At 45.1% G+C, this 27,330-nt stretch overlaps 1 protein-coding gene across 1 annotated transcript in view; it reads left to right on the top strand.

The window, feature by feature from the left end:
- itgb5 (integrin, beta 5) overlaps nucleotides 1–27,330 on the top strand; it is a 188,928-nt gene that overhangs the window by 37,047 nt on the left and 124,551 nt on the right. The window contains exons 6-8 of the mRNA XM_070875500.1: nucleotides 13,973–14,134; nucleotides 26,851–26,946; nucleotides 27,056–27,145. Coding sequence (XP_070731601.1) covers nucleotides 13,973–14,134; nucleotides 26,851–26,946; nucleotides 27,056–27,145 — 348 coding nt within the window. The remainder of the gene's footprint in view (nucleotides 1–13,972; nucleotides 14,135–26,850; nucleotides 26,947–27,055; nucleotides 27,146–27,330) is intronic.

Raw genomic sequence — 27,330 nt, forward strand, 5'->3', positions numbered from 1 at the left:
GAAAATCAAAACTGTGCTCAGTATTCCAGGTGCGGCCTCACCAATACCCTGTATAACTGTAGCAAGACTTCCCTGCTTTTATACTCCATCCCTTTTGCAATAAAGGCCAAGATTCCATTGGTCTTCCTGATCACTTGCTGTACATGCATACTAACCTTTTGTGTTTCAGGCACAAGTACCCCCAGGTCCTGCATTAATGATTTGGATGAGGGGATTAAATATAGTATCTCCAAATTTGCGGATGACACTAAGTTGGGTGGCAGTGTGAGCTGCGAGGAGGATGCTATGAGGATGCAGAGTGACTTGGATAGGTTAGGTGAGTGGGCAAATTCATGGCAGATGAAGTATAATGTGGATAAATGTGAGGTTATCCACTTTGATGGTAAAAACAGAGAGATAGACTATTATCTGAATGGTGACAGATTAGGTAAAGGGGAGGTGCAACGAGACCTGGGTGTCATGGTACATCAGTCATTGAAGGTTGGCATGCAGGTACAGCAGGCAGTTAAGAAAGCAAATGGCATGTTGGCCTTCATAGCGAGGGGATTTGAGTACAGGGGCAGGGAGGTGTTACTACAGTTGTATAGGGCCTTGGTGAGGCCACACCTGGAGTATTGTGTAGTTTTGGTCTCCTAACTTGAGGAAGGACATTCTTGCTATTGAGGGAGTGCAGCGAAGGTTCACCAGACTGATTCCCGAGATGGCGGGACTGACCTATCAAGAAAGACTGGATCAACTGGGCTTATATTCACTGGAGTTCAGAAGAATGAGAGGGGATCTCATAGAAACGTTTAAAATTCTGACGGGTTTAGACAGGTTAGATGCAGGAACAATGTTCCCAATGTTGGGGAAGTCCAGAACCAGGGGTCACAGTAAGGGGTAAGCCATTTAGGACTGAGATGAGGAGAAACTTCTTTACCCAGAGAGTGTTGAACCTGTGGAATTCTCTACCACAGAAAGTTGTTGAGGCCAATTCACTAAATATATTCAAAAAGGAGTTAGATATAGTCCTTACTACTAGGGGGATCAAGGGGTATGGCGAGAAAGCAGGAATGGGGTACTGAAGTTGCATGTTCAGCCATGAACTCATTGAATGGCGGTGCAGGCTCGAAGGGCCGAATGGCCTACTCCTGCACCTATTTTCTATGTTTCTGCCATACTGCAGCAGTTTGCAATTTTTCTCCTTTTAAATAATAGCTTGCTCTTTGATTTTTCCTGACAAAGTGCATGTCGGGGGTGGTGGGTCTGTCAGCTGCCTTCCTGACCAGAGCGGTTGCGAGTCACTCCCACTCCCTGGTTCTCGAACTTGGATTTATTAATCAGGGTATGATAAAGTGCAGCAGACAACTGTTTTGTACAAAGAAGGTTTGGGTTTTATTCAAGAAAGCAAATAACACAATAACACAAATACACTCCAATAAAACTGCAAAATCTTACAAAAAGGTTCTAAACAATGGGGAATACTTTATTACAGGTAATAAAACACACCAGAAATACTTCCCACCTCCCACTTACTCTCTAACTAAGTTAAACTCTAGGGCTCCAGGAATTCATGCTCAACAGATCCTTTGACAGCTAGGGCTGTTTCGCGGTTTCTGGGTTCTTTGGTTATAGCCAGTTTCTTGCCGTACCCCGGACATGGTAGAAGACCTCTGCTGCGTATTGAAGCCAGTTGGGATGAGTCCGCTGATGCGGTTAGACGCGTTTTGGATTTATCTCTGGTGAGTACCCAATTTCCTTTGTTAGCAATAGGGTTTTAAGTTCTTTAGGTAATTTTTACCCGCTGGATAGTCTAGGCACAAATTGTAGAGTGGAAAACTTGCGTGGACCCTGCTTTTCTTGGTGGTTGGTTTCGTCGGTCGCGGTGATCCGGTTGATGGCTGTTACCAAGTCAGTTGGTATTGATGTGCCACTGATTGGTTTTTGAAGTTCTTTTCTCCGATGTCGCAAATTTTCTTCCTGTGTTTTCTCGCCGTGTGCTCTCGATCTTGATCTTGTTGTTCCAAAGTGATGGTCAGAAATAGTTTCCTTTTGTACAATAAGCTCTCAGTTATACTCTTGAGAGGCTGTTTAATCTTCGCGCCAAATTTAACGTTTCTTTTGTTTAAGTTTTGCTGCCCATTGATTTTAAGTGGTTTTCTTTGTATAAGTTTTGGCGGGCTAGCTAACTGAAACTTGATTAAATCTGGTTTTAATCTGGCGTTGATAGACTTTGGGATCACGATACTCCTTATTTATGAGCTGATGAACTCTTATCCATTGTAATAGCACTGTTTTGGCTTCGGGAAGTCAGGGCTGAGCCAGATATTTCTATGCATGTTGAAAAGTTGTTGGAATATGTATGTGATATTTGGGTCCTGTGGGTGGGGTGGATAATGTTTCTTCCGTGGTCGATTGTTTAAATGCTAATGTTTTCTGGGAGCCTGACTATGGTTAAACAGCTCCCCCAGACAAACTGATTAGCTACAATATCCAAATTCTAAAGATAAAGGTTGATCCCACCCGTCTGTCTCTGCAGCTTTTCCCCACAGGCCCAAACATGCTTTTTAAAATCCCAAACTTGGTTAAGACTCATAGATTTCTTCCATATGCATTTTAGGATCCCAAACTTTCTATTTAATAGGCCCAAATCGAATTTCCTTTTCGGTGAGTCCAAACACTGGGAGGTTTCCTCAAATTTTGAAATCTTACAGCATGACCTCACACTTTCCAACATTATACTCCATCTGCCAAATTTTTGCCCACTCACTTAGACTGTCTATGTCCATTTGCAGATTTTAATGTGTCCTCCTCACACATTGCTTTTCCTCCCATCTTTGTATCGTCAACAAACTTACGTTACACTTGGTCCTTTTCTTCCAAGTTATTAATATAGATTGTAAATAGTTGGAGTCCCAGCACTGATCCCTGTGGCACCCCACTAGTTACTGATTGCCAACCTGAGAATGAACCATTTATCCTGACTCTCTCTTTTCTGTTAGTTAGCCAATCCTCTATCCATGCTGATATATTACCCCCAACCCTGTGAACTTTTATCTTGTGCAGTAACCTTTTATGTGGCCTCCTTTCAAATGCCTACTAGAAGTCCAAATACACATCCACTGGTTCCCCTTTATCCACCCTGTTTGTCACATCCTCAAAGAATTCCAGCAAATTTGTCAAACATGACCCCCTTCATAAATCTGCCTGACTGAATTATGCTTTTCCAAATATCCTGCTACTGCTTTAATAATGGACTCCAACATTTTCCCAACCACAGATGTGAGGCTAACTGGTCTAGTTTCTTTAATCAATACTGCGACCCTCACCCCCTTTTTACCCCCTACTCTGTCCGGTCTAAAATTCCTGTAACCAGGAATATTGGTCTACCAAACCTGCCTCTCTTTCAGCCATGTCTCTGTAATGGCTATGACGTCATACTCCCAAGTGTCTACCTGTGCTCTCAGCTCATCTGCCTTATTCGCTATACTCGTTGCATTGAAGTATATACCATTTAGTACAGGAAGACCTCCTTGATTACTACTTACCATTTCCTTGTTTCCTTTGTATTACAAATTCATTTTCTACATTCTTGCTTTGCAATTTCAGCTTTACTTCCTTCCCTATTGAATTTGTTCTCAGTTTCCCATCCCCCTGCCAAGTTAGTTTAAACTCTCCCCAACAGCACTAGCAAAACTCCCCGTGAGGATATTGGTCCCAGTGCTGTTCAGGTGCAACCCATCCAGTTTGTACAGGTCCCATTTTCCCCCAGAAGCGGTCCCAATGCCTCAGGAATTTAAAGCTCTCCCTCCTGCACCAACTCTCCAGTCACACATTCATCCTCTCTACCCTTCTATTCTTGTACTTATTAGTACGTGGCACCAGTAGTAACCTGGAGATTTACTACCTTTTGAGGTCAAACCCTTCAATTTTTCTCCAAGCTCCCTAAATTCTGCCTGCAGGTCCTCATCCCTCTTTCCACCTATAGGTCCCGATATGGACCACGACCTCTAGATGTTCACCCTCTCCCCCCAGAATGCCCTGCGTCCATTCTGTGATATCCTTGACCCTGGCACCAGGGAGGCACCATACCCTCCTGGAGTCATGTCTATGGCCGCAGAAACGCCTCTCTATTCCCCTAACTATTGAATCCCCTACCACTACAAGCTCTTTTATTCTTTGTCCCTCCCCCCTGTGCAGCTGAGTCACCCGTGGTGCCTTGGACTTGGCTCTGGCCGCACTCCCCAGAGGCACCATCGCCCTCATCGGTGCTCAAAAGAGAATAGCGGTTGGAAAACGAGATGGACTCAGGAGGGGGGGACTCCTGCACGTCCTACCTTGCTTTCTTCCTCCATCTGCTGTTCACCCACTTCCCCTCTGCCTGCATGCTTTTAAGCTGCAGGGTGACCACGTCTTGAAACGTGCTATCCACGTAGCTCTCAGCCTCGCAGATGCACCGTAGTGACTCCAGCCACTGCTCAAGCTCTGAAACGCGGAGAATGAGTAGTTGAAGCTGGAGACACCTGCACACCTGGTTGTCGAGGCTGCGCAAAGCATCCAGGGCTTCCCACATGCTGCAGGACATGCACTCCACAAGACTGAGCTGTCCTGCCAATCCTTTAATTAAACTTATCTGATTATAAAAGAGAAAGAGAGAATGTTTTCTGTTTATTTTTTGACTTTTACAATTTTTTTGTGTTTTCTTCCCTTCCAGGGCCTGTATTTTTGGTGGTGATAGAACGCGGGCTAAAGTTGGCGAGGATCGCGGTTTCCACCGCGAATCCTCGTGCAATGTCGATTTTTACCGTCCTGTGCATTTTATTTTGCTACTTTTACCCCCTTAAAAAATGGCAACGTTTTTAGTGGTATTTTTGCCGTAAAATAACGGGAGAAAACAATATCGTCAAAAAAAGAATTTCTAGCCCAGCATCTTTTTCAGGTACATTTGTCTTTTTGTTGTTTAACAAGTTCATTCATTGGGACATGGCTCAGAGCTTCTGATTGTGTGATGGAGCTGCATCTCAACCTGCAGAATTGAAGCTGGGGCATACTATGTTGTGGTGTCAATTATACTCTATCCCTTGATCAGATATAGTAGCCCCTTCCATTGATTTCCCATAATATCATTAGCATTCAGTTAAAGCCAAAAGCTTACAGATAATCAGTTGTATAGTTTTTGTTTCCTGTTTAGAACAGTTTATTAAAAAAAAAAATTTGTGTTCATCAAAGCCAGCGTTCAATGCTAGGAAATGGAATGATTTTCGGTATGACGCACCATTGGATTAGTTTCAAGTGTCTGCCAGATGCCGAGTAAAGCTACTTAATGACTAAACCTCCCTCTAAGCACCATAGTGAACTTTTCTTCCTCTATTACACTCTTATGGCCTCTTGAGGGAGATTGCTAATTTATTACTAAATTGTACCAGATTGTGAGACATGCTCACAAAGAAATAACTGAGACAGCTAGAATTAATTTCAGAATCCTTACAGCCAGCTTAAAGGTGAAACTTTCATGTCCTGAATCTGTACTAGATTCAAATCTAGGTCCCAAAGGTAAATCAATTACATCACCTAGCCCTCTCAACTGTTTAACCTTTAAAAAGAATATTGATGGCAACACCCATTTTAGAATTACATTACATAGAATCTACAGCACAGAAACCAGCTATTTGGCCAAACTGGTCTATTTTCCACACAAACCTCCTCCCACTCTAATTACCTCTTCCCACCCTGCCTCCTATCCCTCTACTCCCTTCATACATATATGTATCAAGCCTCCGTTTAAATGTGTCAATGCTATCTGCTTCAACCATTCCATGCATCAGCGTGTCCCATATTCTTCTCTGTGTAAAGAAATGACTTCTAAGTTCTTTGTTTGATCTATTCGTGGCAATCTTCTATTTATGCCCCCTTGTTCTGAGCTCACTCATAAGTGGAAACAGGATGAACATGGAGAAACTATCAACACACTTCATAATTTTAAATAACTCTATCAGGTCTTCTCTTTTCAAGAGTAAAGAGCCCCAGCATGCTGAATCTTTCCTGATAGTTGCATGATCTCAGGACATTGGACAAATTGAGTCTAGAGGTGAGAAAAGTTTCCATGGCAGTGAGGATGAGGGAGGGGCAGAGACAGACAAGTTGCACAGGTGCAAGTAATGGATAGGGTATGGGGTTTGAAGTTCAGTTCTGAGTCGAGCACCATACCAAGATTTGGGGTTCAGCCTGAGCAAGTGACCAGCAAGGGATCGTAGTCAGTGGTAGGTAGATGGAGTTTATGATGGAACTTGTAAACAATGACTTTAAGCTTCCCAATATTCAGTTGAAGGAAAATCAAACTCATCCATCCACAATTTAGATACGTAGTCTGCCAGCACAGAGGTGATTATGGAGCTGAGGGAAGTAGTGGAGAGTTAAAGCTGGCTGTCCTCAGTATACATATGGAAGTTGTATCTGTGCCTGAGGCTGATGCCCCCAAGGGCAGCATGCAAACTAAGAAAAGAAGAGGATTAAGATAGATCCTTGGGGTCTATGGAGGCAATTAGAATGTCAACAATCAAACTTATATCATGGACTTTCTGAACCATGCACATCACTACCTTATCCTCAGGTGCCAATATTAGCCTGACTGAAATGTATACTCCCTACAGCTTGCAGAAATGGCTCGCAATAAGAGACCTTTGCCCTTTGTGTACACTGTGATGCAATAAAGAATCCAGTAATCCATCGTAGAGAAATATGCTTTATTTTTATCATAGTTTCAGCTTTAAAGGTGGCAAAATCTGTGCATGTTGCCCTTGATATTAGAAGTGAAGACGTTAGGCCAGAGGATTTTATGAAGGCACTTTGTTGTGGTGCAAAGTACACCGGAGTGTCTGGGAGGGGTAGCACCTCTGACAGTGGACTTGTCGTGCCCTTTGGAGTAGTTCCTCTGACTTGGTCCCCACTTGGCATCCAACTCTCATCTGTGGCTCCAAGTAGCTGTAGCATGCACAGCGGCCACATCCCGGTAAACTGCTTCGACAGGCAGGCTAAACCAGATGAGGGTAGCTGATGGGTATTATCCCTCGGTGACTTTCGGGACCTGCTCAACCCTGCATGTGAAGTCTGTTGCGGTGGATTGGGTGGAGGAAATCACGTTTGATCCAACGGCCATGAAGGTGGAACAGCAATGCACTGTGGTGTGTATAGGGCATGGCAGAGCACAAAAGACGTCATGGCCATCCACTGCAGCCAACGAAGTATTCAGTTGTACCAAATTTTGGGCCACTGAAACCCGGTTTCTGCTGAGGAGAGAGTGGGACCGCCCCTGTGCACCGGCCTTCCCACTTTAAAACCATCTATGCACAGGTTTGTGCGAACCATCATCCAACATACCAAGTCTATGTCCTGTGGCGATGGGGGAGGGACGAAGCGACAGGTGGAGGTGATCACTGGGAGTCGTAGCCTCAAACCTGCACGTAGGTGGCCTGTGGGCAAGTGGTTGTTTGACTCTCTATCCAGGGCAGCAGAGGAACCCGGCAGCACCCCAGGCGACTGAGCAGCTCTCTTTAGGACAGCACTGCTCACCCTTTATAAGGGAGGGGCTTAGAAAAGGTGACCCAAACATTGCCTGCCCTTCCATTAACTGGCCAGTATACCGCGGCTAGCAGTTCAACCCATTTTGCGGTCGAAAATACAGCAACAGTCGTAAACTTCATAACACAAGAAAACTTCTTCTCGGACAATGGAACGTTCGCACACTCTTAGACAGAGCTGACACTACAAGACCAGAAAGAAGGACTGCCCTTATTGCAAGAGAGCTGCAGCGTTATAACATCGATATAGCGGCTCTAAGCGAGACAAGACTTGCAGAGGAGGGCTGCGTGAGCGAACTAGGTAGCGGCTACACCTTCTATTGGAAAGGCAAGGCAGAGAATGAGAATAGGATCCACGGAGTTGGCATAGCAGTGAAGACTTCTCTTATGCAACAGTTTCCGAATCTGCCAGAAGGGATTAATGAAAGACTTATGAAACTGCGTTTCCCCCTGAATGCCAAGCGTCACATCACCATTATAAGTGCTTATGCACCCACCCTTCCAAGCCCCAATGAGATGAAAGACAGGTTCTATGAAGATCTAGTCAGGTGCTGGGGACAAATTGATCATCCTGGGTGATTTCAACGCACGAGTTGGAAAAGACAGCAAGCACTGGAAGGGAGTCATTGGACAGCATGGCACAGGAAAATTAAACAGTAATGGCCTCCTCCTCTTGAGTATGTGCGCGGAGAACGACTTGACTATCACAAATACTCTATTCAGGCAGGCTGACAAGTACAAAACACCCCAGGTCTAGGCAATGGCACATGATAGACCATATCATTGTAAGAAGGCAAGACATCAAGGATGTAAAAGTCACGAGCCATGCGGGGAGCTGAATGCTGGACAGACTACTGTCTAGTTAGATCCACGCTCCAGCTGTACATTGCTCCACTTCAGCGCAAGCGTCCAAAACCGAGCAGAAGTGCCTTTAACACAGCTAGGCTGAAACATCAGTGCTACCGTGACCAGTTCCAGGATGACCTCGATAACAGGCTGATGTCTCACGGACCGCTCATCGGAACACAAGTGGACAAAGCTCAAACAGATGGTGACAGACTCAGCAAAAACAACTCTTGGACTTAAAAAGAAGGTACACCAAGACTGGTTCGATGAAAACAACGTTGAGATCTGCAAGACGCTGGATGAACAGAAAAAAGCATACCTAGAATGGCAAAATGACCCTTCCTCAATTTCCAAGAGGGACCGCTACAGACACATGCAGAGCAAAACACAAAGAGACCTTCGCCAGATGCAAGATAAATGGTGGCAGATGAAAGCAGAGGAAGTGGAACATTATGCTGAAACTCACAATGCAAAGATGTTCTTCAGCGCATCAAGTCAGTCTATGGACCATCAAAACCCAGCACTACGACTCTCCTTTCAGCACATGGCAGCACTTTGATCAAAGACAGGACTGGCATAAATGAGAGGTGGAGAGAACACTTCAATAATCTTCTTAATCGACCTTCAATAGTGAACAAAGAAGCACTTGACTCCATACCCCAGCAACCTATCAAAGAAGATCTTGATCTTCCTCCCAGCATGGATGAAGTAAAGAAAGCCATCAACCAGATGAGTACTGGAAAGGCTCCAGGAAAGGATGGAATCCCTGCCGAAATCTACAAGGCAGTAGGCCTAGTAACTCTCGAGGCCTTTCATGATATAATAACTAGCATCTGGGAAGATGAAGACATGCCACAGGACTTCCGTGACGCTATGATAGTTTCCCTCTACAAGAACAAGGGCAACAAAGCAGACTGTGGCAACTACAGGGGAATATCGCTTCTGTCCATTGCTGGGGAGATCATCGCCCACATAGTATTGAACCGACTCATAGCTAGTGTCTCAGAAGTAAATCTTCTAGAAACACAATGTGGCTTTCGACCTGGTCGGAGCATAGCGGACATGATCTTTGCACTCAGACAAGTGCAGGAGAAGTGCATTGAGCAGAACATGCACCCGTACGCTGTATTTATTGACCTCACCAAGGCCTTTGATACTGTCAACAGCAGCGCTGTGGTCAATCTTGACGAAACTTGGGTGCCCAAGGAAGTTTGTCCACATCATCGAGCTGTTTCATGACAAAAGGAAAAGGAGGTGGGGTAGCATTGCTGGTTAAGGAGCAAATTAAGGCAATAGTTCGGAAGGACATTAGCTTGGATGATGTGGAATCTATATGGGTAGAGCTGCAGAATACCAAAGGACAAAAAACGTTAGTGGGAGTTGTGTACAGACCTCCAAACAGTAGTAGTGATGTTGGGGAGGGCATCAAACATGAAATTAGGGGTGCGTGCAATAAAGGTGCAGCAGTTATAATGGGTGACTTTAATATGCACATAGATTGGGTTAACCAAACTGGAAGCAATACGGTGGAGGAGGATTTCCTGGAGTGCATAAGGGATGGTTTTTTAGACCAATATGTCGAGGAACCAACTAGGGGGGAGGCCATCTTAGACTGGGTGTTGTGTAATGAGAGAGGATTAATTAGCAATCTCGTTGTGCGAGGCCCCTTGGGGGAAGAGTGACCATAATATGGTGGAATTCTGCATTAGGATGGAGAATGAAACAGTTAATTCAGAGACCATGGTCCAGAACTTAAAGAAGGGTAACTTTGAAGGTATGAGGCGTGAATTGGCTAGGATAGATTGGCGAATGATACTGAAGGGGTTGACTGTGGATGGGCAATGGCAGACATTTAGAGACCGCATGGATGAACTACAACAATTGTACATTCCTGTCTGTCGTAAAAATAAAAAAGGGAAGGTGGCTCAACCGTGGCTATCAAGGGAAATCAGGGATAGCATTAAAGCCAAGGAAGTGGCATACAAATTGGCCAGAAATAGCAGAGAACCCGGGGACTGGGAGAAATTTAGAACTCAGCAGAGGAGGACAAAGGGTTTGATTTAGGGCAGGGAAAATGGAGTACGAGAAGAAGCTTGCAGGGAACATTAAGACGGATTGCAAAAGTTTCTATAGATATGTAAAGAGAAAATGATTTAGACGAGGGGATTAAATGTAGTATCTCCAAATTTGCGGATGACACTAAGTTGGGTGGCAGTGTGAGCTGCAAGGAGGATTCTATGAGGCTGCAGAGCGACTTGGATAGGTTAGGTGAGTGGGCAAATGCATGGCAGATGAAGTATAATGTGGATAAATGTGAGGTTATCCATTTTGGTGGTAAAAACAGAGAGACAGACTATTATCTGAATGGTGACAGATTAGGAAAAGGAGAGGTGCAACGAGACCTGGGTGTCATGGTACATCAGTCATTGAAGGTTGGCATGCAGGTACAGCAGGCGGTTAAGAAAGCAAATGGCATGTTGGCCTTCATAGCGAGGGGATTTGAGTACAAGGGCAGGGAGGTGTTGCTACAATTGTACAGGGCCTTGGTGAGGCCACACCTGGAGTATTGTGTACAGTTTTGGTCTCCTAACCTGAGGAAGGACATTCTTGCTATTGAGGGAGTGCAGCGAAGGTTCACCAGACTGATTCCCGGGATGGCGGGACTGACCTATCAAGAAAGACTGGATCAACTGGGCTTGTATTCACTGGAGTTCAGAAGAATGAGAGGGGACCTCATAGAAACGTTTAAAATTCTGACGGGGTTAGACAGGTTAGATGCAGGAAGAATGTTCCCAATGTTGGGGAAGTCCAGAACCAGGGGACACAGTCTAAGGATAAGGGGGAAGCCATTTAGGACTGAGATGAGGAGGAATTTCTTCACCCAGAGAGTGGTGAACCTGTGGAATTCTCTACCACAGAAAGTTGTTGAGGCCAATTCACTAAATATATTCAAAAAGGAGTTAGATGAAGTCCTTACTACTAGGGGAATCAAGGGGTATGGTGAGAAAGCAGGAATGGGGTACTGAAGTTGCATGTTCAGCCATGAACTCATTGAATGGCGGTGCAGGCTAGAAGGGCCGAATGGCCTACTCCTGCACCTATTTTCTATGTTTCTATGACAAGTGAAGTGCTAAACAAGGTTGTGTACTCGCTCCAGTTCTGTTCAACCTATTCTTTACCTGCGTCTTGAACTATGCCATAAAAGACATAGGAATTTGGTGTCTACCTGAAATATCGATTAGATGGTTCACTGTTCGACCTCCGCCGCCTTGCTGCAAAGACCAAAGTACGGAAATGACTCATCCGAGAGGCACTCTTTGCTGACGACTGCGCCCTTATGGCACACGAGGAGAGTGACCTATAATTCATACTCGGCAAATTTGCTGAGGCAACAGAGTTGTTTGGCCCAACAATCAGCCGTTTTGCTATCAGCCTGCCCCTGGCACCACAGCACCTGTTCCCACAGTCTTCATCGGCAGTATGCAACTAAAGTCTGGACAGCTTCAAGTACCTTGGCAGCACCATATCAAGTGATGGGTCCTTGGACAAGGAGATTGATGCAAGGATCTGTAAACCAGCCAGGCAATTGGTTGCTTGCGCACTAAGGTGTTGAGTCACCACCACATCCGACTGTCAACTAAACTGTTGGTGTATAGAGCAGTCGTTCTCTCATCTCTCCTTTATGGATGTGAGACCTGGACCACCCTACAGGCGTCACATCAAAAAGTTGGAAGCTTGCCATATGCGCAAAATGACCCTTCCTCAATTTCCAAGAGGGACCGCTACAGACACATGCAGAGCAAAACACAGAGACCTTTACTCCACATACGCTGGCAAGACTGAGTGTCAAACTTTGAGGTTCTGGAGAGAGCACAATCAACTAGCATCGAGATCGAGCCCAGTTCCGGTGGGCTGGACATGTCATCCGCATGGATGAGTCAAGGATCCCTCGTCAGCCTCTTCACGGCGAGCTCTGTGAAGGTCGTAGACACCAGGGGCACCCCCGCAAGCGCGACAAAGATTGCATCAAGGCTAACCTCCAGTACTGTGGCATCCGACCAAAGGACCTCAAATACAGCAGCTAATAAAATCCAGTGGCGAACCCTCATGAGGACTGCCTGCCAGACCTTCGAAGAAAGCCAATGTCAATGCCTGTGGGACACTAGAGATAAACGACATCAGGTGGCAGTACTGTCAGCATCAGGCGCATCGACCTTCCCTTGTCCGACGTGCAAGAGACTGTGCATCCAGAATTGGCCTATACAGCCACTTGAAGACACATGCCATTGATGATTAGCACATCAATGTCTTTGTTGGATACGACAGGCTACCAAGAAAGTACACCAAAGTCAGCCATGGCTTAGTGGGTAGCACTGTTGCCTTGGAGTCAGAAGATTATGGGTTCAAGTCCCATTCCACAGACTGCTCTCTCAGATGGATGTAAAAGATCCCATCGCACTATTTTGAAGAAGAGCAGGAGAGTTATCCCTGCTGTTTGGCCAATATTTATCCCTCAATCAATATCATTAAAACAGATGATCTGTGGGAGCTTACTTTGTGCAAATTGGCTGCCACATTTCCTACATTACAACAGCGACTACACTTCAAAAGTACTCCATTGTCTGTATAGCACTTTGGGATGTCTGATGGTCATGAAAGGCACTATACAAATGCATTTCTTTCTTTGAGTCACTAAAGGTTTAACATATGAAAATCACTTGTGTTCAGTGTCCTTTCCTTTGGTGGATCATGTATGCGTGTCTATTTATATCAACATAAATAAACCATTCTATGTTTTTAAAGGATCCTAGTGAAATTTTTCTAGACCCCAATTTCATTAAGTACTTGTGCTGTACTAGAAAATACCCCTGATTGGAACGTGTGGAATGTCTGCCCAGTGCAGTGGTTAGTAGATGACATACAATCCTATGTCAACAAATGTAAGACTATAACTTACAATGCAGAACTGTTGAATAAAATTATACAATATCGATTGGTTCAGGAAACAATGCAGATGTAAGTTCATCTTAGATCCTGTACATTTACTAGCATTTTAATAACATTATCTGAGCAATCTCCTGCATAATCTGTTTACTGGTGGTAATTATGACTTTTGCTGAGAGGGAATCACAAAATGTGTAGCAAGCATAGAAATAATTAACTTACTGAAGCAGTAATGAAACCTGATGTGTGTACATTTGACTAATACTCTTGCCAGTCTTACCACTCAGTGTGAAACTCTTTATTTTGTTTTTAATAACTTTCCCAAAGCTGTTACTTCAGGATCTGATAAGTAATGCTGTTGGGGTAGTTTTCCATTGTAGTATTCAATCATTAAAAACTACTATAGTAAATGGTTCTATGTTTTACCACATTCCTTTTTATTGACCATGCAAAGCTTTGCGGACACTGTGGCAGTTATACACTCTGACCATTCAGATAACAATGTGGACGTTGCTGATGGTTCGAGAGGATCTCTAATTACAGCAGTAATCCTAAACTGCTCATGTTTACAGGAAGCCAGACTTTAAAAATAACACTGGTAATTGTGACCTTATTTGCTTCCAAAGGAAAAAATAGGCTGGCGGAAGGAGGCTTCCCACTTACTAGTGTTTACCACAGATGATGTACCACACATTGCACTGGATGGCAAGCTCGGTGGTCTGGTCCAGCCCAATGATGGACAGTGTCATCTAGATGAAAACAATGAGTACAGTTTCTCAACACAAATGGTAAGACTAACCTGTCACTTCTTTGTAACATGATGCAGTAATATATAGATTGTCCAGTATTGACTCAGGGCTTCTTGTCCTATGTCCTGCCAACTATTTACATAATGTATCAGATGATTTCCATTATGATATATATGCTGCAAGTTCAAAGAGAAATATAAAAGCCTGTGCTGTGCAATCATAGACTGTGATGGTTAAGCTGTAATACTGACAGTGTATAGTTTTTCTTTTTATTTATTTATACACTGGATGTGGGCATTGCTGGCAAGGACAGCATTTATTGCCCATTCCCTGTTGCCCTTGAGAAGGTGGTGGTAAGTCACCTTCTTGAACCACTGCAGTCCATGTGGTGAAGGTACTCCCACAGTGCTGTTAGGTAGGGAGTTCCAGGATTTTGACCCAGCAATGATGAAGGAACGGTGATGTATTTCCATGTCAGGATGGTGTGTGACTTGGAGGGGAACTTGGAGGTGATGGTGTTCACATGCGCCTGCTGCCCTTGTCCTTCTAGGTGGTAGAGGTTGCGGGTTTGGGAGTTGCTGTCGAAGAAGTCTTGGTGAGTTGTTGCAGTGCATCTTGTAGATGGTACACACTGCAGCCATGGTGCGCTGGTGGTGGAGGGAATGAATGTTTAAGGTGTTTAAGTTAAAAGGAGAAGGAAAGCTTAAGGGGAGAACCTTTTTTATTTAAAGTATTTTCCCATTCTGTAGAAAAGTAATAAATTAAGACTATTTTTGTTTTAGCATTTTTTTTCTTTGTAGAATGGAGGAGGACACAACACTTTGCATTTACTTTAAATTTGTAATAATTTACTCTTAATCTATGATTGGTGTGGAAATGGCCTCTTTAACCTTCCTGTATTATTTCCTGTACCAGCACACTAACATAATTCTGTCAGGTTAATGGTCAGTAAAATTGTATGTAAGGTCTACAGTGAATGGGCTCAATTTTCCCCAATGTCGTTTATGCCTGTTTATTTGGGCACCGACTACGCAAAAAAAAAAGTTGAAAATTTCCCAGTTCTAATTTTTTTAATTGGCGCTGCGCAGCCTGTCCTCTGGCATCGGGAGGGGAGGGGGGGGGGGGTGGAGCCTAATGTCTGCGCCGAGAAAAGGATGCCCCCAACCCCTCTTCTGCGCATGCACGGGGAAAAAAATGATGCTTTTTTACGTAACGGCTATGGGTGTGCATGCCCAGTACACCTCCCGGTCTGCATTTGGCCATTTTTAAAAAGCCAGTTGTGTGTGAGAACTGTGTGAGAACTTTAATTTTCAGTGCAAAAAAATCGGAGCTGCAATATGCAACGTGGCTCAAGAACCAAGAATTTCTCACAGGATGGAGTGGAGGCACCAGTTACTGTAATTGAGACCAGATGGCACGAGATGGACACCAGCAGGGATCACATAAAAATGTCACCAAAAGAAATGAAGAAACACTGGAACCAACTTGCAGAAGATTATTGTGCATTGGTGCAAAAAGAAGTGCCAGGACTTTGGTCAAGTAGTTAATGTAAGTAATATTTTCATTTATTCACTGGAATTGCAATTGTCAATGTGACCATCAGTATGTCCCACCCAGCAAGAAGACACCCTCTCTAAAAGTTATATTTTCATCTTTGCAGAGGAAGGTGGCACACAACAAAAGAGAGAACTCGGAACAGGAGGAGGCCTGGCAAATCTACATCCACTGACCACCCTTGGAAGAGAGGGTCACTGCTTTGATGGGTTCTGCCTGGAGAAAAGCAACCACCACTGCACAAGCTGGGCCCACACTTGAGGGAGGGGGTAAGTCCTGCAAATTCCACATTCTGGCTTTGCTAAAAGTTTAGTACTGCACGGGCTATGGGGATGTCTCCGTCAGCTACGCTTCAGTTGATGCAATGTGCTATTGTTTATCGTGGTCCTTCAAATGAGCCTTCTGCTTGTGCTGTGTGAGCCTACTCATGCCACCGTGCCCCCTCCTCTGCTGTTAACTATTTGTCTATTCTGTTATATTTTGCAGAACTTGAGGCCAACCCTAACTAGGCTGAAGCTGATGCAGAAGATTCAGACGTGGGTGAGCCTGAAGAGGAGAACATCTTCCAATCCGACCTTCCAGAAGAGCATGGCGGGGGGGACGGGACAGGGAGGGGGAGAATGAAGTCCCCATTGTTGTTGTTCTCACTCAGGAGGAGGTGCTGGTGCCACCCATTGAGGTGCCAGCCCCTTTCCTGAGTGGTGCGAGTGTTGGGACCTTCCATGTTTCACACAGTCTGAGGCTGCGGGTTCCAGTGACGTGCAGCAACGCGCACCCAGGGCCCCACCGTCCGAGGCTGCTGGTCCCAGTGGGATGCAGTGAGCCACACCCAGGGTGAGGAGGGGAAGGAGAGCTCGACAGCACTTTCCTGAGGTGCAGGATGTAACAGATGTGGTTCAAATTATGATAATGAGTGCGGAGAGCAGTGACCTTACGTGATCGCTCCTGGACACCATCAATGGGGTGGGTAATGAGGTCGGGACTGTCGGTAGAAGTAACAACACTCTCTCGAGAATCCGGGCACATGAGGGAGGGAATGTTGCAGGTAGCTGATACACTGTCGGTGAACATGAGGGAGGGAATGTTGTAGGTAGTTGAGACACTGTCAGGACACATGAGGGAAGGAATGTCTGAGGTAGCTGTTGCAATAAGGGAACACGCCCAGACCCCGCAGTCATTTACGGAATCAACTCTCACTCCCACTCCAATCCCCAGACCAGCCTCTGAAGAGGCCCAAGCCGGGCCTTCCACTTTACCGCCTGCCCACGCCCCCCATCAAGAAGTGCACATTACCCGAGATGCTCGAAAGAATAAGTTTGGTACCAACCCGAGAAACACTTCGCCATCGCCTGCTGTTGTTATTATTGTTGTTACTGTTGTAACTGTTTTCAACTTTTTGTAAGTGATGTAAATTTACAGGTTTAAAAGTTTGTAAGTGATCATAAATGAAAACTTTAAAGTTTGATCCAAGAATATTTTTATTAAAGTTAAGTGAAGTACAAGCAAGTGTTAAACTTTTGAACAAAATATATTTTAAATTATAAATGAATCATTTTCATTATTAACAAAACTTTTTGAACTCAAGAAGAAGAATGTCCATTATTTGTTCCATTAACACAACACAACACAACATTACGGAACAGGTCCCAACAGTAAACATGGTCCATTTGGAATAGTTGCTGCTGAGCCTACAGCTATATAAGGTATTGGTGAGGCCACACCTGGAATACTGCGTGCAGTTTTGGTTTCCATATTTACGAAAGGATATACTTGCTTTGGAAGCAGTTCAGAGAAGGTTCACTAGGTTGATTCCGGGGATGAGGAGGTTGACTTGTGAGGAAAGGTTGAGTAGGTTGAGCCTCTACTCACTGGAATTCACAAGAATGAGAGGTGATCTTATCGAAACGTATAAGATTATGAGGGGGCTTGACAAAGTGCATGCAGAGAACCTGTTTCCGCTGATGGGGGAGACTAGAACTAGAAGGCATGATCTTAGAATAAGGGCCCCCCATTTAAAACAGAGATGAGAAGAAATTTCTTCTCGGAGGGTTGTAAATCTGTGGAATTTGCTGCCTCAGAGAGCTGTGGAAGCTGGGACATTATGAGAATGACGTGAATAGCACGTTTAGTGAGTTGGTCTTACCGCAGGAGAAGGGTACACAACCAGATAAGGAAAGGAAGACCAACAGGAAGAGCAGTGCAAGGAAGGTAGTACAGGGGTCCTCTACGGTCAGCCCCCTGCAAAACAGTTACACCGCTTTGGCTACTGTTGAGGGGGATAACTCATCAGAGGAGAGCAGCAGCAGCCAAGTCCATGGCACCATGGGTAGCTCTGCTGCACAGGAGGGCAGGAATAAGAGTGGGAGGACTATAGTGATAGGGGATTCAATTGTAAGGGGAATAGATAGGCGTTTCTGCGGCCGCAACCGAGACTCCAGGATGGTATGTTGCCTCCCTGGTGCAAGGATCAAGGATGTCTCGGAGCGGCTGCAGGACATTCTGAAAAGGGAGGGTGAACAGCCAGTTGTCATTGTGCATATAGGTAAAAAACGGGATGAGGTCCTATGAGACAAATTTAGGGAGCTAGGAGTTAAATTTAAAAAGCAGGACCTCAAAGGTAGTAATCTCAGGATTGCTACCACTGCCACGTGCTAGTCAGAGTAGGAATCGCAGGATAGCTCAGGTGAATACGTGGCTTGAGCAGTGGTGCAGAAGGGAGGGATTCAAATTCCTGGGCATTGGAACTGGTTCTGGGGGAGGTGGGACCAGTCTGCACCTGGGCAGGACCAGAACCAATGCCCTAGGGGGGAGTGTTTGCTAGTGCTGTTTGGGAGGAGTTAAACTAATATGGCAGGGGGATGGGAACCTATGCAGGGAGACAGAGGGAAATAAAATGGAGACAGAAGCAAAAGCAAGAAAGGAGAATAGTAAAAGTGGAGGGCAGAGAAACCCAAGGCAAAAAACAAAAAGGGCCACTTTACAGCAAAATTCTAAAGGGTCAAAGTGTGTTAAAAAGACAAGCCTGAAGGCTCTGTGCCTCAATGCGAGGAGTATTCGGAATAAGGTGGATGAATTAACTGCGCAGATAGCAGTTAACGGATATGATGTGATTGGCATCACGGAGACATGGCTCCAGGGTGACCAAGGCTGGGAACTTAACATACAAGGGTATTCAGCATTTAGGAAGGATAGACAGAAAGGAAAAGGAGGTGTGGTGGCTTTGCTGGTTAAAGAGGAAATTAATGCAATTGTAAGGAAGGACATTAGCTTGGATGAGGTGGAATTGGTATGGGTGAAGCTACGGAATACCAAAGGGCAGAAAACACTAGTGGGAGTTGTGTACAGGCCACTAAATAGTAGTCGTGAGGTTGGGGACAGCATCAAACAAGAAATAAGGGATGCGTGCAATAAAGGTACAGCAGTTATCATGGGCGACTTTAATCTACATATTGATTGGGCTAACCTAACTGGTAGCAATGCGGTGGAGGAGGATTTCCTGGAGTGTATTCGAGATGGTTTTCTAGACCAATATGTCGAGGAACCAACCTGAGAACTGGCCATCCAAGACTGGGTGATGTGTCATGCGAAGGGACTAATTAGCAATCTTGTTGTGCGAGGCCCCTTGGGGAAGAGTATGGTACATTTCTTAATTACGATGGAGAGTGACAAAGTTAATTCAGAAACTAGGGTCCTGAACTTAAGGAAAGGTAACTTTGATGGTATGAGGCGTGAATTGGCTAGATTAAACTGGCAAATGATACTTAAAGGGTTGACGGTGGATAGGCAGCGGCAAACCTTTAAAGATCATATGTACGAATTTCAGCAATTGTACATCCCTGTCTGGAGCAAAAATAAAACTGGGAAGGTGGCTCAGCCGTGGCTAACAAAGGAAATTAAGGATAGTATTAATTCCAAAGAAGAGGCATACAAATTAGCTAGAAAAAGCAGCAAACCAGAGGACTGGGAAAATTTTAGAATTCAGCAGAGGAGGACAAAGGGTTTAATTAAGGGGGAAAATAGAGTATGAGAGGAAGCTTGCCGGAAGCATAAAAACTGACTGCAAAAGCTTCTATAGATATGTGAAGAGAAAAAGATTAGTGAAGACAAACATAGATCCCTTGCAGTTGGATTCGGGTGAATTTATAATGGGGAACAAAGAAATGGCAGACCAATTGAACACGTACTTTGGTTCTGTCTTCACAAAGGAAGACACAAATAACCTTCCGGATGTACTAGGGGACCGAGGGTCTAGTGAGAAGGAGGAACTGAAGGATATCCTTATTAGGCGAGAAATGGTGTTAGGGAAATTGACGGGATTGAAGGCCGATAAGTCCCCAGGGCCTAATAGTCTACATTCCAGAGTACTTAAGGAAGTGGCCCTAGAAATAGTGGATGCATTGGTGAGAATTTTCCAACAGTCTATCGACTCTGGATCAGTCCCTATGGACTGGAGGGTTGCAAATGTAACACCACTTTTTTAAAAAAAAGGAGGGAGAGAGAAAACAGTTAATTATAGACCGGTTAGCCTGACATCGGTGGTGGGGAAAATGTTGGCATCAATCATTAAGGATGAAATAGCAGTGCATTTGGAGAGCAGTGATAGGATTGGTCCAAGTCAGCATGGATTTATGAAAGGGAAATCATGCTTGACAAATCTTCTGGAATTTTTTGAGGATGTAACTAGTAGAGTGGACACGGGAGAACCAGTGGATGTAGTGTATTTTAACTTTTAAAAGGCTTTCGACAAGGTACCACACAGGAGATTGGTGTGCAAAATCAAAGCACATGGTATTGGGAGTAATATATTGACGTGGATAGAGAACTGGTTGGCAGACAGGAAGCAGAGAGTCGGGATTAAAGGGTCCTTTTCAGAATGGCAGGCAGTGTCTAGTGGAGTGCCGCAGGGCTCAGTGCTGGGACCCCAGCTATTTACAATATATATTAATGATTTAGATGATGGAATTGGGTGTAATATCTCCAAGTTTGCAGATGACACACAACTGGGTGGCGGTGTGAGCTGTGAGGAGGACGCTAAGAGGCTGCAGGGTGACTTGGACAGGTTAGGCGAGTGGGCAAATACACGCCAGATGCAGTATAATGTGGATAAATGTGAGGTTATCCACTTTGGCGGCAAAAACACGAAGGCAGAATATTATCTGAATGGCGGTAGATTAGGAAAAGGGGGAGGTGCAGCGAGATCTAGATGGCATGGTTCATCAGTCATTGGCATGCAGGTACAGCAGGCGGTGAAGAAGGCAAATGGTATATTGGCCTTCATTGCAAGGAGATTTGAGTATAGGAGCAGGGAAGTCTTGCTGCAGTTGTACAGGGCCTTGGTGAGGCCTCACCTGGAATATTGTGTTCAGTTTTGGTCTCCTAATCTGAGGAAGGACGTTCTTGCTATTGAGGGAGTGCAGCGAAGGTTTACCAGACTGATTTTAGGGATGGCTTGACTGACATATGAGGAGAGACTGGATCAACTGGGCCTTTTATACACTGGAGTTTAGAAGGATGAGAGGGGATCTCCTAGAAACATATAAGATTCTGACTTGACTGGACTGGACAGGCTCGATGCAGGAAGAATGTTCCTGATGTTGGGGAAGTCCAGAACCAGGGGACACAGTCTTAGGATAAGGGGCAGGCCATTTAGGACTGAGCTGAGGAGAAACTTCTTCACTCAGAGAGTTGTTAACCTGTGGAATTCCCTGTCGCAGAGAGTTGTTGATGCCAGTTCATTGGATATATTCAAGAGGGGGTTAGATATGGCCCTTACGGCTAAAGGGATCAAGGGGTATGGAGAGAAAGCAGGAAAGGGGTACTGAAGGAATGATCAGCCATGATCTTATTGAATGGTGGTGCAGGCTCGAAGGGCCGAATGACCTACTCCTGCACCTATTTTCTATGTTTCTATGACATTGAATTAATTTAAGACAGAAATAGACAGTTTCTTAAACGATAAGGGGATAAGGGGAGCGGGTGGGGAAGTGGAGCTGAGTCCATGATCAGATCAGCCATGATCTTATTGAATGGCGGAGCAGGCTCGAGGGGACATATGGCCTACTTCTGTTCCTATTTCTTATGTTCTTATGTTCAAAGCGTTCACGAATGAGCTGCTGGCGCAAGGCTCGAGCAATCGTTAAAGGGTCACAACGGTGCACCCTCCTCCGCCGTTGTGCTCCGGATTCAGGTTGTTGCCAAGCTTCCTCATCCTCCTTATCATCTGCATCTTCCTCCTCATCATCAGGCACTGTCACCTCAGGTGGGTCTTGAACTACCAGCTACTGCTGCCTCATGATGGGTAAGTTGTGCAGCATGCAGCAGACAATAGTGAACTGACCGACAATCTCAGAGGAGTATTGCAAGTAGTCTCCGGAATGGTTCAGGCATTGGAAATGCTGCTTCACAATGCCAATGGTCCTCCATTATGCTGCACGTCGCAATGTACAACATGTATTCCCGGTCAGCTTCCGTCTGGGTTACACGTAGGGGCGTTATGAGCCAGGTGGCGAAGCCGTACCCTTTGTCGCCCAGCACCAACTCTGCCCTTCTGGCTGCTGCTGAAACATGGCAGATATAGCGTTCTTGCATCAATGAACGCCTCATGGGTGTTCCCAGGTATCTCGCATCAACTGCCATGATGTGATGCATGTCATCACAGACGAGCTGCGCATTCACGGAGTGGAAGCCTTTTCAGTTCTTGTACATCTCTGAATCCTCCAAAAGTGCTCGCAAGGCGATGTGGGTATCTTTGGGAAGCCAGCACTCCTGGAGAATCCCACAGCCCTGTCACGCGTTGCCTGGACGGTCATGGGAAACTTTATGTAGTTATTCCTCCAGGCATATAGTGCAGCAGTCACCTGCCAAATACAGATATGTGTTGCATGTTGAGAAATGGCACACACATCCCCAGTTTTGGCCTGGAATGATCCTGATGCATAAAATGAAAATGCAGCTGTAACCTTTACTTCAACTGACAAAGCAGTCCTCCTGACACTTCTAGGTTGCAGATCTGCTTTCACTAACTCACAGATCTCGGTTACAACTTCTTTGAGGAAACGCAGCCTTCTCACACAGTCTGCATCACTCAGGTGCAGGTATGAACACCTGTGTCGATATACCCGATGTGGGTAAGGCCTCCTACCCATCATCCTATGTGCTCTGAGGTTCCTCGTGATGATGTCTAATCAATCTTCTCCACAGCACAATCGTGCAGAAGGCTCGCATGAGGTATGGTATTGTCAATATTGCCCCCTTAATTTAATTGTAACTTTGCAAGAAGTTCAAAACAGCAGGAGAAAGCACTCTCACCTTCTTTCCTCTCTCTCCCCCCAAGGTCGACATCCGAGTATGGACCACACCCTGGTCTGCGCATGCGCAATAGACTTACTTAGAACGGGAAGCTAGGCATTCAATGAAGAAACCAAGTCGAATGCAAATCTTTAATTTTTGATTTTTTTCAAAGTACCACCCCACCACTGAACGTCTCCTCACCGGGCTCGAGAGTCGGCTGGCAGAATTGCTCCCCCCCAACCCCCGGCTTCTTTTGAAGCTGCTGTATAGCCTAAGGTTCGGCATCCACCCCACCCCATCTTCCCTGGGCTTCTTTTGAAGCTGAGCCCCGAGCCCGTGAATCCGGGCAAGGGAGCGATTCTGCCAGCCGATGCTCCAATCCTCAAGCCCGGTGAGGAGACGTTCGGTGGTGGCGTGGTACTTTGAAACAAATCAAAAATTAAGGAATTGCATTCGACTTCCATATTCACCCTTTTAACTTTGAAAAAATTAAGCTTCATGATGCATATTCTTTGCCATCTTGACTCCCTCCAATACCTCGCCTAAAAACAATGGCGTCTTTCTGCGCCAATTTTTTTAACGTGCGCTGGTTTTTCTTAAGTGCCCAGAAACTTTTTTGGGAGTGGTCACATAGGCCGTCCTAGGAAAAATATAAGTTGGCCAAACTTGTTTAAATGTGAAAAACTGGCGCAGATATCAGGTTACGCCCCATAACGCAAAAAAAACGAACCTAAATAAAATTGTAACTAACTGAGTTACGCTGGTGCAGAAACTTTGGGAAAACTTGGATATTTTAATTTACGCCAAAAAAAGCAGCGCACGGCAAAAAAAACGGCCCAGATAACTGAGAAAAATTGAGCTCAATATTCTGACACTAACAATGTGTGTGGCTTTGTTTGAGTTGGTGTTGATTAAAATTCAATCTAAAATGTTTCCTTTAAAACCATGGTGTGCTCACATATCCCTATACATTCCAAAGGGGGAATTCCTTTGCGCCCCGTTCCACTGACCCTAACTGAGACTGTTAAGTGTCTTCTGAGCCAGACTAGCATGAGCGGAGGGGGGGCCAATGCAAATACGAAAGATGAAAGGCGGGTCAAGAGAGGGATCACGGAGGCCAGGAGGATCATCTTGCTGTTACAGCGTGGACAACCACGGGGACGTCACCAAGTGGGAGAGTGCTGGGTACCCCATTAGTCAAACGTTCCAGGGATGGTACCAACCATCCTATGACCATGAAAAGGAACCCCCATTCTTAGTCCTGACCAATACCTCGGGGATCGGGAGGCCAACCGGGGCCATATGTTTAACCCGAAATGACACCAGCAGACAAGGACATATCATTGGGTACAGCGATTGCCCATACAACCACAACATCACAACAGGTGCACGAATCACTATCCTCTCTCACCTTCCGAATAACACAGATGGAGGTCTGTGGGCCCAGTCTTGGGACCCCAACACAATATACATAGAGGCAGCGTATAACGGCACGTAATATATTGAAAAAGGAGTTAGATGAAGTCCTTACTACTAGGGGGATCAAGGGATATGGCGAGAAAGCAGGAATGGGGTACTGAAGTTGCATGTTCAGCCATGAACTCATTGAATGGCAGTGCAGGCTAGAAGGGCCGAATGGCCTACTCTTGCACCTATTTTCTATGGGCCCAAGTTTCCACACGATAAAAAACGGGTGCCCCTCCGAGCTGGGCGCCCGTTTTTCGCGCCGGAAATAAAACTCGCGATTCTGGAGCGCTTTGCAGCTCCTTGTCATTTTGGCGCGGCGCCCAGGGGGGCGGAGCCTACACTCGCGCCGATTTTGTAAGTGGGAGAGGGCGGGTACTATTTAAATTATTTTTTTTCCTGCCGGCAACGCTGCGCGTGCGCGTTGAAGCGTTCGCGCACGCGCAGTGTGAAGGAAACATTGGCACTCGGCCATTTTTGTAGTTCTTTGTAGCTGTTTAATTTTTGAACATTTTTTAATAAAAGCACATTGCCATCAGCACTTGCAGCCTTCTCACTGTCCCCCCTCCCCCCCCCCCCCCCCCCCCCCCACGGGAAAGAACGGGCGCCTCATCCCCCACCCCACCCCCCCCCCCCCCCCCCACGCGGGAAGAACGGGCGCCTCCCCGCCCCTGCGGGAAAGAATGGGCGCCTCCCCCCCCCCCCCCCCCCCACCCGCGGGAAGAACGGGCGCCTCCTCCCCACCCGCGGGAAGAACGGGCGCCTCATCCCCCCCCCCCCCGCGGGAAGAACGGGCGCCTCATCCCCCCCCCCCCCCGCGGGAAAGAACGGGCGCCTCCCCCCCCCCCCCCCCCCCCCCCCCGCGGGAAGAACGGGCGCCTCAGGCTGACTGGCAGCATTCTCCGTGCCTGAAGCACTTTCACACAGGTAGGAAGATGGTTTATTTAATCTTTTATTTGCCTATAAATTTTTATTCAGGTTGGATTTATTTGTATGATATTTGTAGAAGTATAAATAAGGATTTATTGTAGAATTTAATGACTTCCCTTCCCCCCCCCCACCTCGTTCTGGACGCCTAATTTGTAACCTGCGCCTGATTTTTTAATGTGTAGAACAGGTTTTTTCAGTTCTACAAAAATCTTCACTTGCTCCATTCTAAGTTAGTTTGGAGTACGTTTTCACTGTGGAAACTTTGAAATCAGGCGTCAGTGGCTGGACACGCCCCCTTTTGAAGAAAAAATTCTGTTCCAAAGTAGAACTGTTCTACCTGACTAGAACTGCAGAAAAAAAAATGTGGAGAATTGCGATTTCTAAGATAGTCCGTTCTCCACCAGTTGCTCCTAAAAATCAAGCGCAAATCATGTGGAAACTTGGGCCCTATGTTTCTATGACAAACTAATGCTATAAACATGAGAAATCAGCTTTGTATGGGGATATTTTTGGTTCAGCAGCAATCATTCCAATTGGGAATGAATTATGATCAATATGTTGCAGATATTTACAAAATCTCACTAAATGTATTTTATAATACCCTGATTTTGGATTATCCAATGTTTACTTCTGTTTATACTTATGTGCCTTTGTATTAAAATGTTTCTAGTTCCTGATAAACAATATCTAGGAATTATTACATATTGACATTTTAAAAATATATATCATTAATACGCACAGAATGCGTAAAGAATTGTTGTGCCTTTTAAAATAAGTGATCAAGTGGCATGAAGGCCTACAAACCATGAGTGCCACATGCAGATGAGTTCTATCGTCTCCATCACAAATTGTTTATTTTCTAAAATGCATCACTACCTGGTGAAGTACATGTTTTTCTAATTTTACCTCCTGTGGTCCTTCAAAAAGATTTTGGTGGTGCTCTAAATTGCACAAGGTGGGATGGTTGGTGACTTGGTAACACTGGAGTTGTGGTTCATGCTAGGTCAGTGTATTGGGAAGCTCAGTCTTATTTATGGGTTCTGCTTCTCACATTGGAGAGTTCTGTGGAATTGAATTGAAATACAAGAGCAAGGTAAGTAGATGCAAGAATAGCAGAATGGCAAACCTGAGGTGGGACAGCTATATGCAGAGGAGGAAGAGAGTAATAAATCGACACAGGACAGGTGAAGAGAACTGAGTGTCAGCCCATAGGCAAGCAAATGGAAAGGGGCTGTGTTATTCACAGTGGAGAAGCAGAAGTGTAAAGTTCACACGTATGGTATACTGTGATGTATACTTCAACAGAGGAAATACAGATGTAAATAGTTTCCTATGATTATCCAGTACTTTGTAAACTGAGCTTCTCTTGGGGGAAAAAGAAGTGCTGTGAATAGGCCTGTAATGTTGTATCAGCTGCTCGTGAGTAGTGATACCTAATGCTCTTTGGGACTGTGGGGCAGTGTATTGGCGAGAGATGGAGCATATAGTTCTACTTTTTCTTATTATTTTGGCTCCAGGATTATCCATCACTTGCACTTCTTGGAGAAAAGCTGGCAGAGAACAACATTCATTTGATATTTGCTGTGACTCAATCCCACTACATACTTTACAAGGTATTGTCTGCATTTTGATTCATATTCCTTACAATCGATAGTTTGTTGTAGTTCTTTTTGAATTGCTTTGTATATTATTTAATGTTAATGTATGTTTTTATTTCTGAAGAATTTTACTGCTCTGATCCCTGGAACAACTGTAGAAATTCTTGACAAGGATTCAAAGAATATCATCCAGCTGATTGTCAATGCTTACAGTGTAAGTTGATTTGAGTTTATGATTAAAAATCTAATGGTGGTTCAACCATACATATTGTTACACTGAAATGTCTCTGAAATGTCAATAGAATAACTTTTGCCATTGGAATTTTGCTTAGTCATGTGCATTTTTGTTACAAGTTTGAAAAAGTCTGCTTTGGAAAGCTTGTGAAAAGTCTAGCTGTG

Source organism: Pristiophorus japonicus, chromosome 3, assembly GCF_044704955.1.
Source record: "Pristiophorus japonicus isolate sPriJap1 chromosome 3, sPriJap1.hap1, whole genome shotgun sequence".
Taxonomy (NCBI): domain Eukaryota; kingdom Metazoa; phylum Chordata; class Chondrichthyes; family Pristiophoridae; genus Pristiophorus; species Pristiophorus japonicus.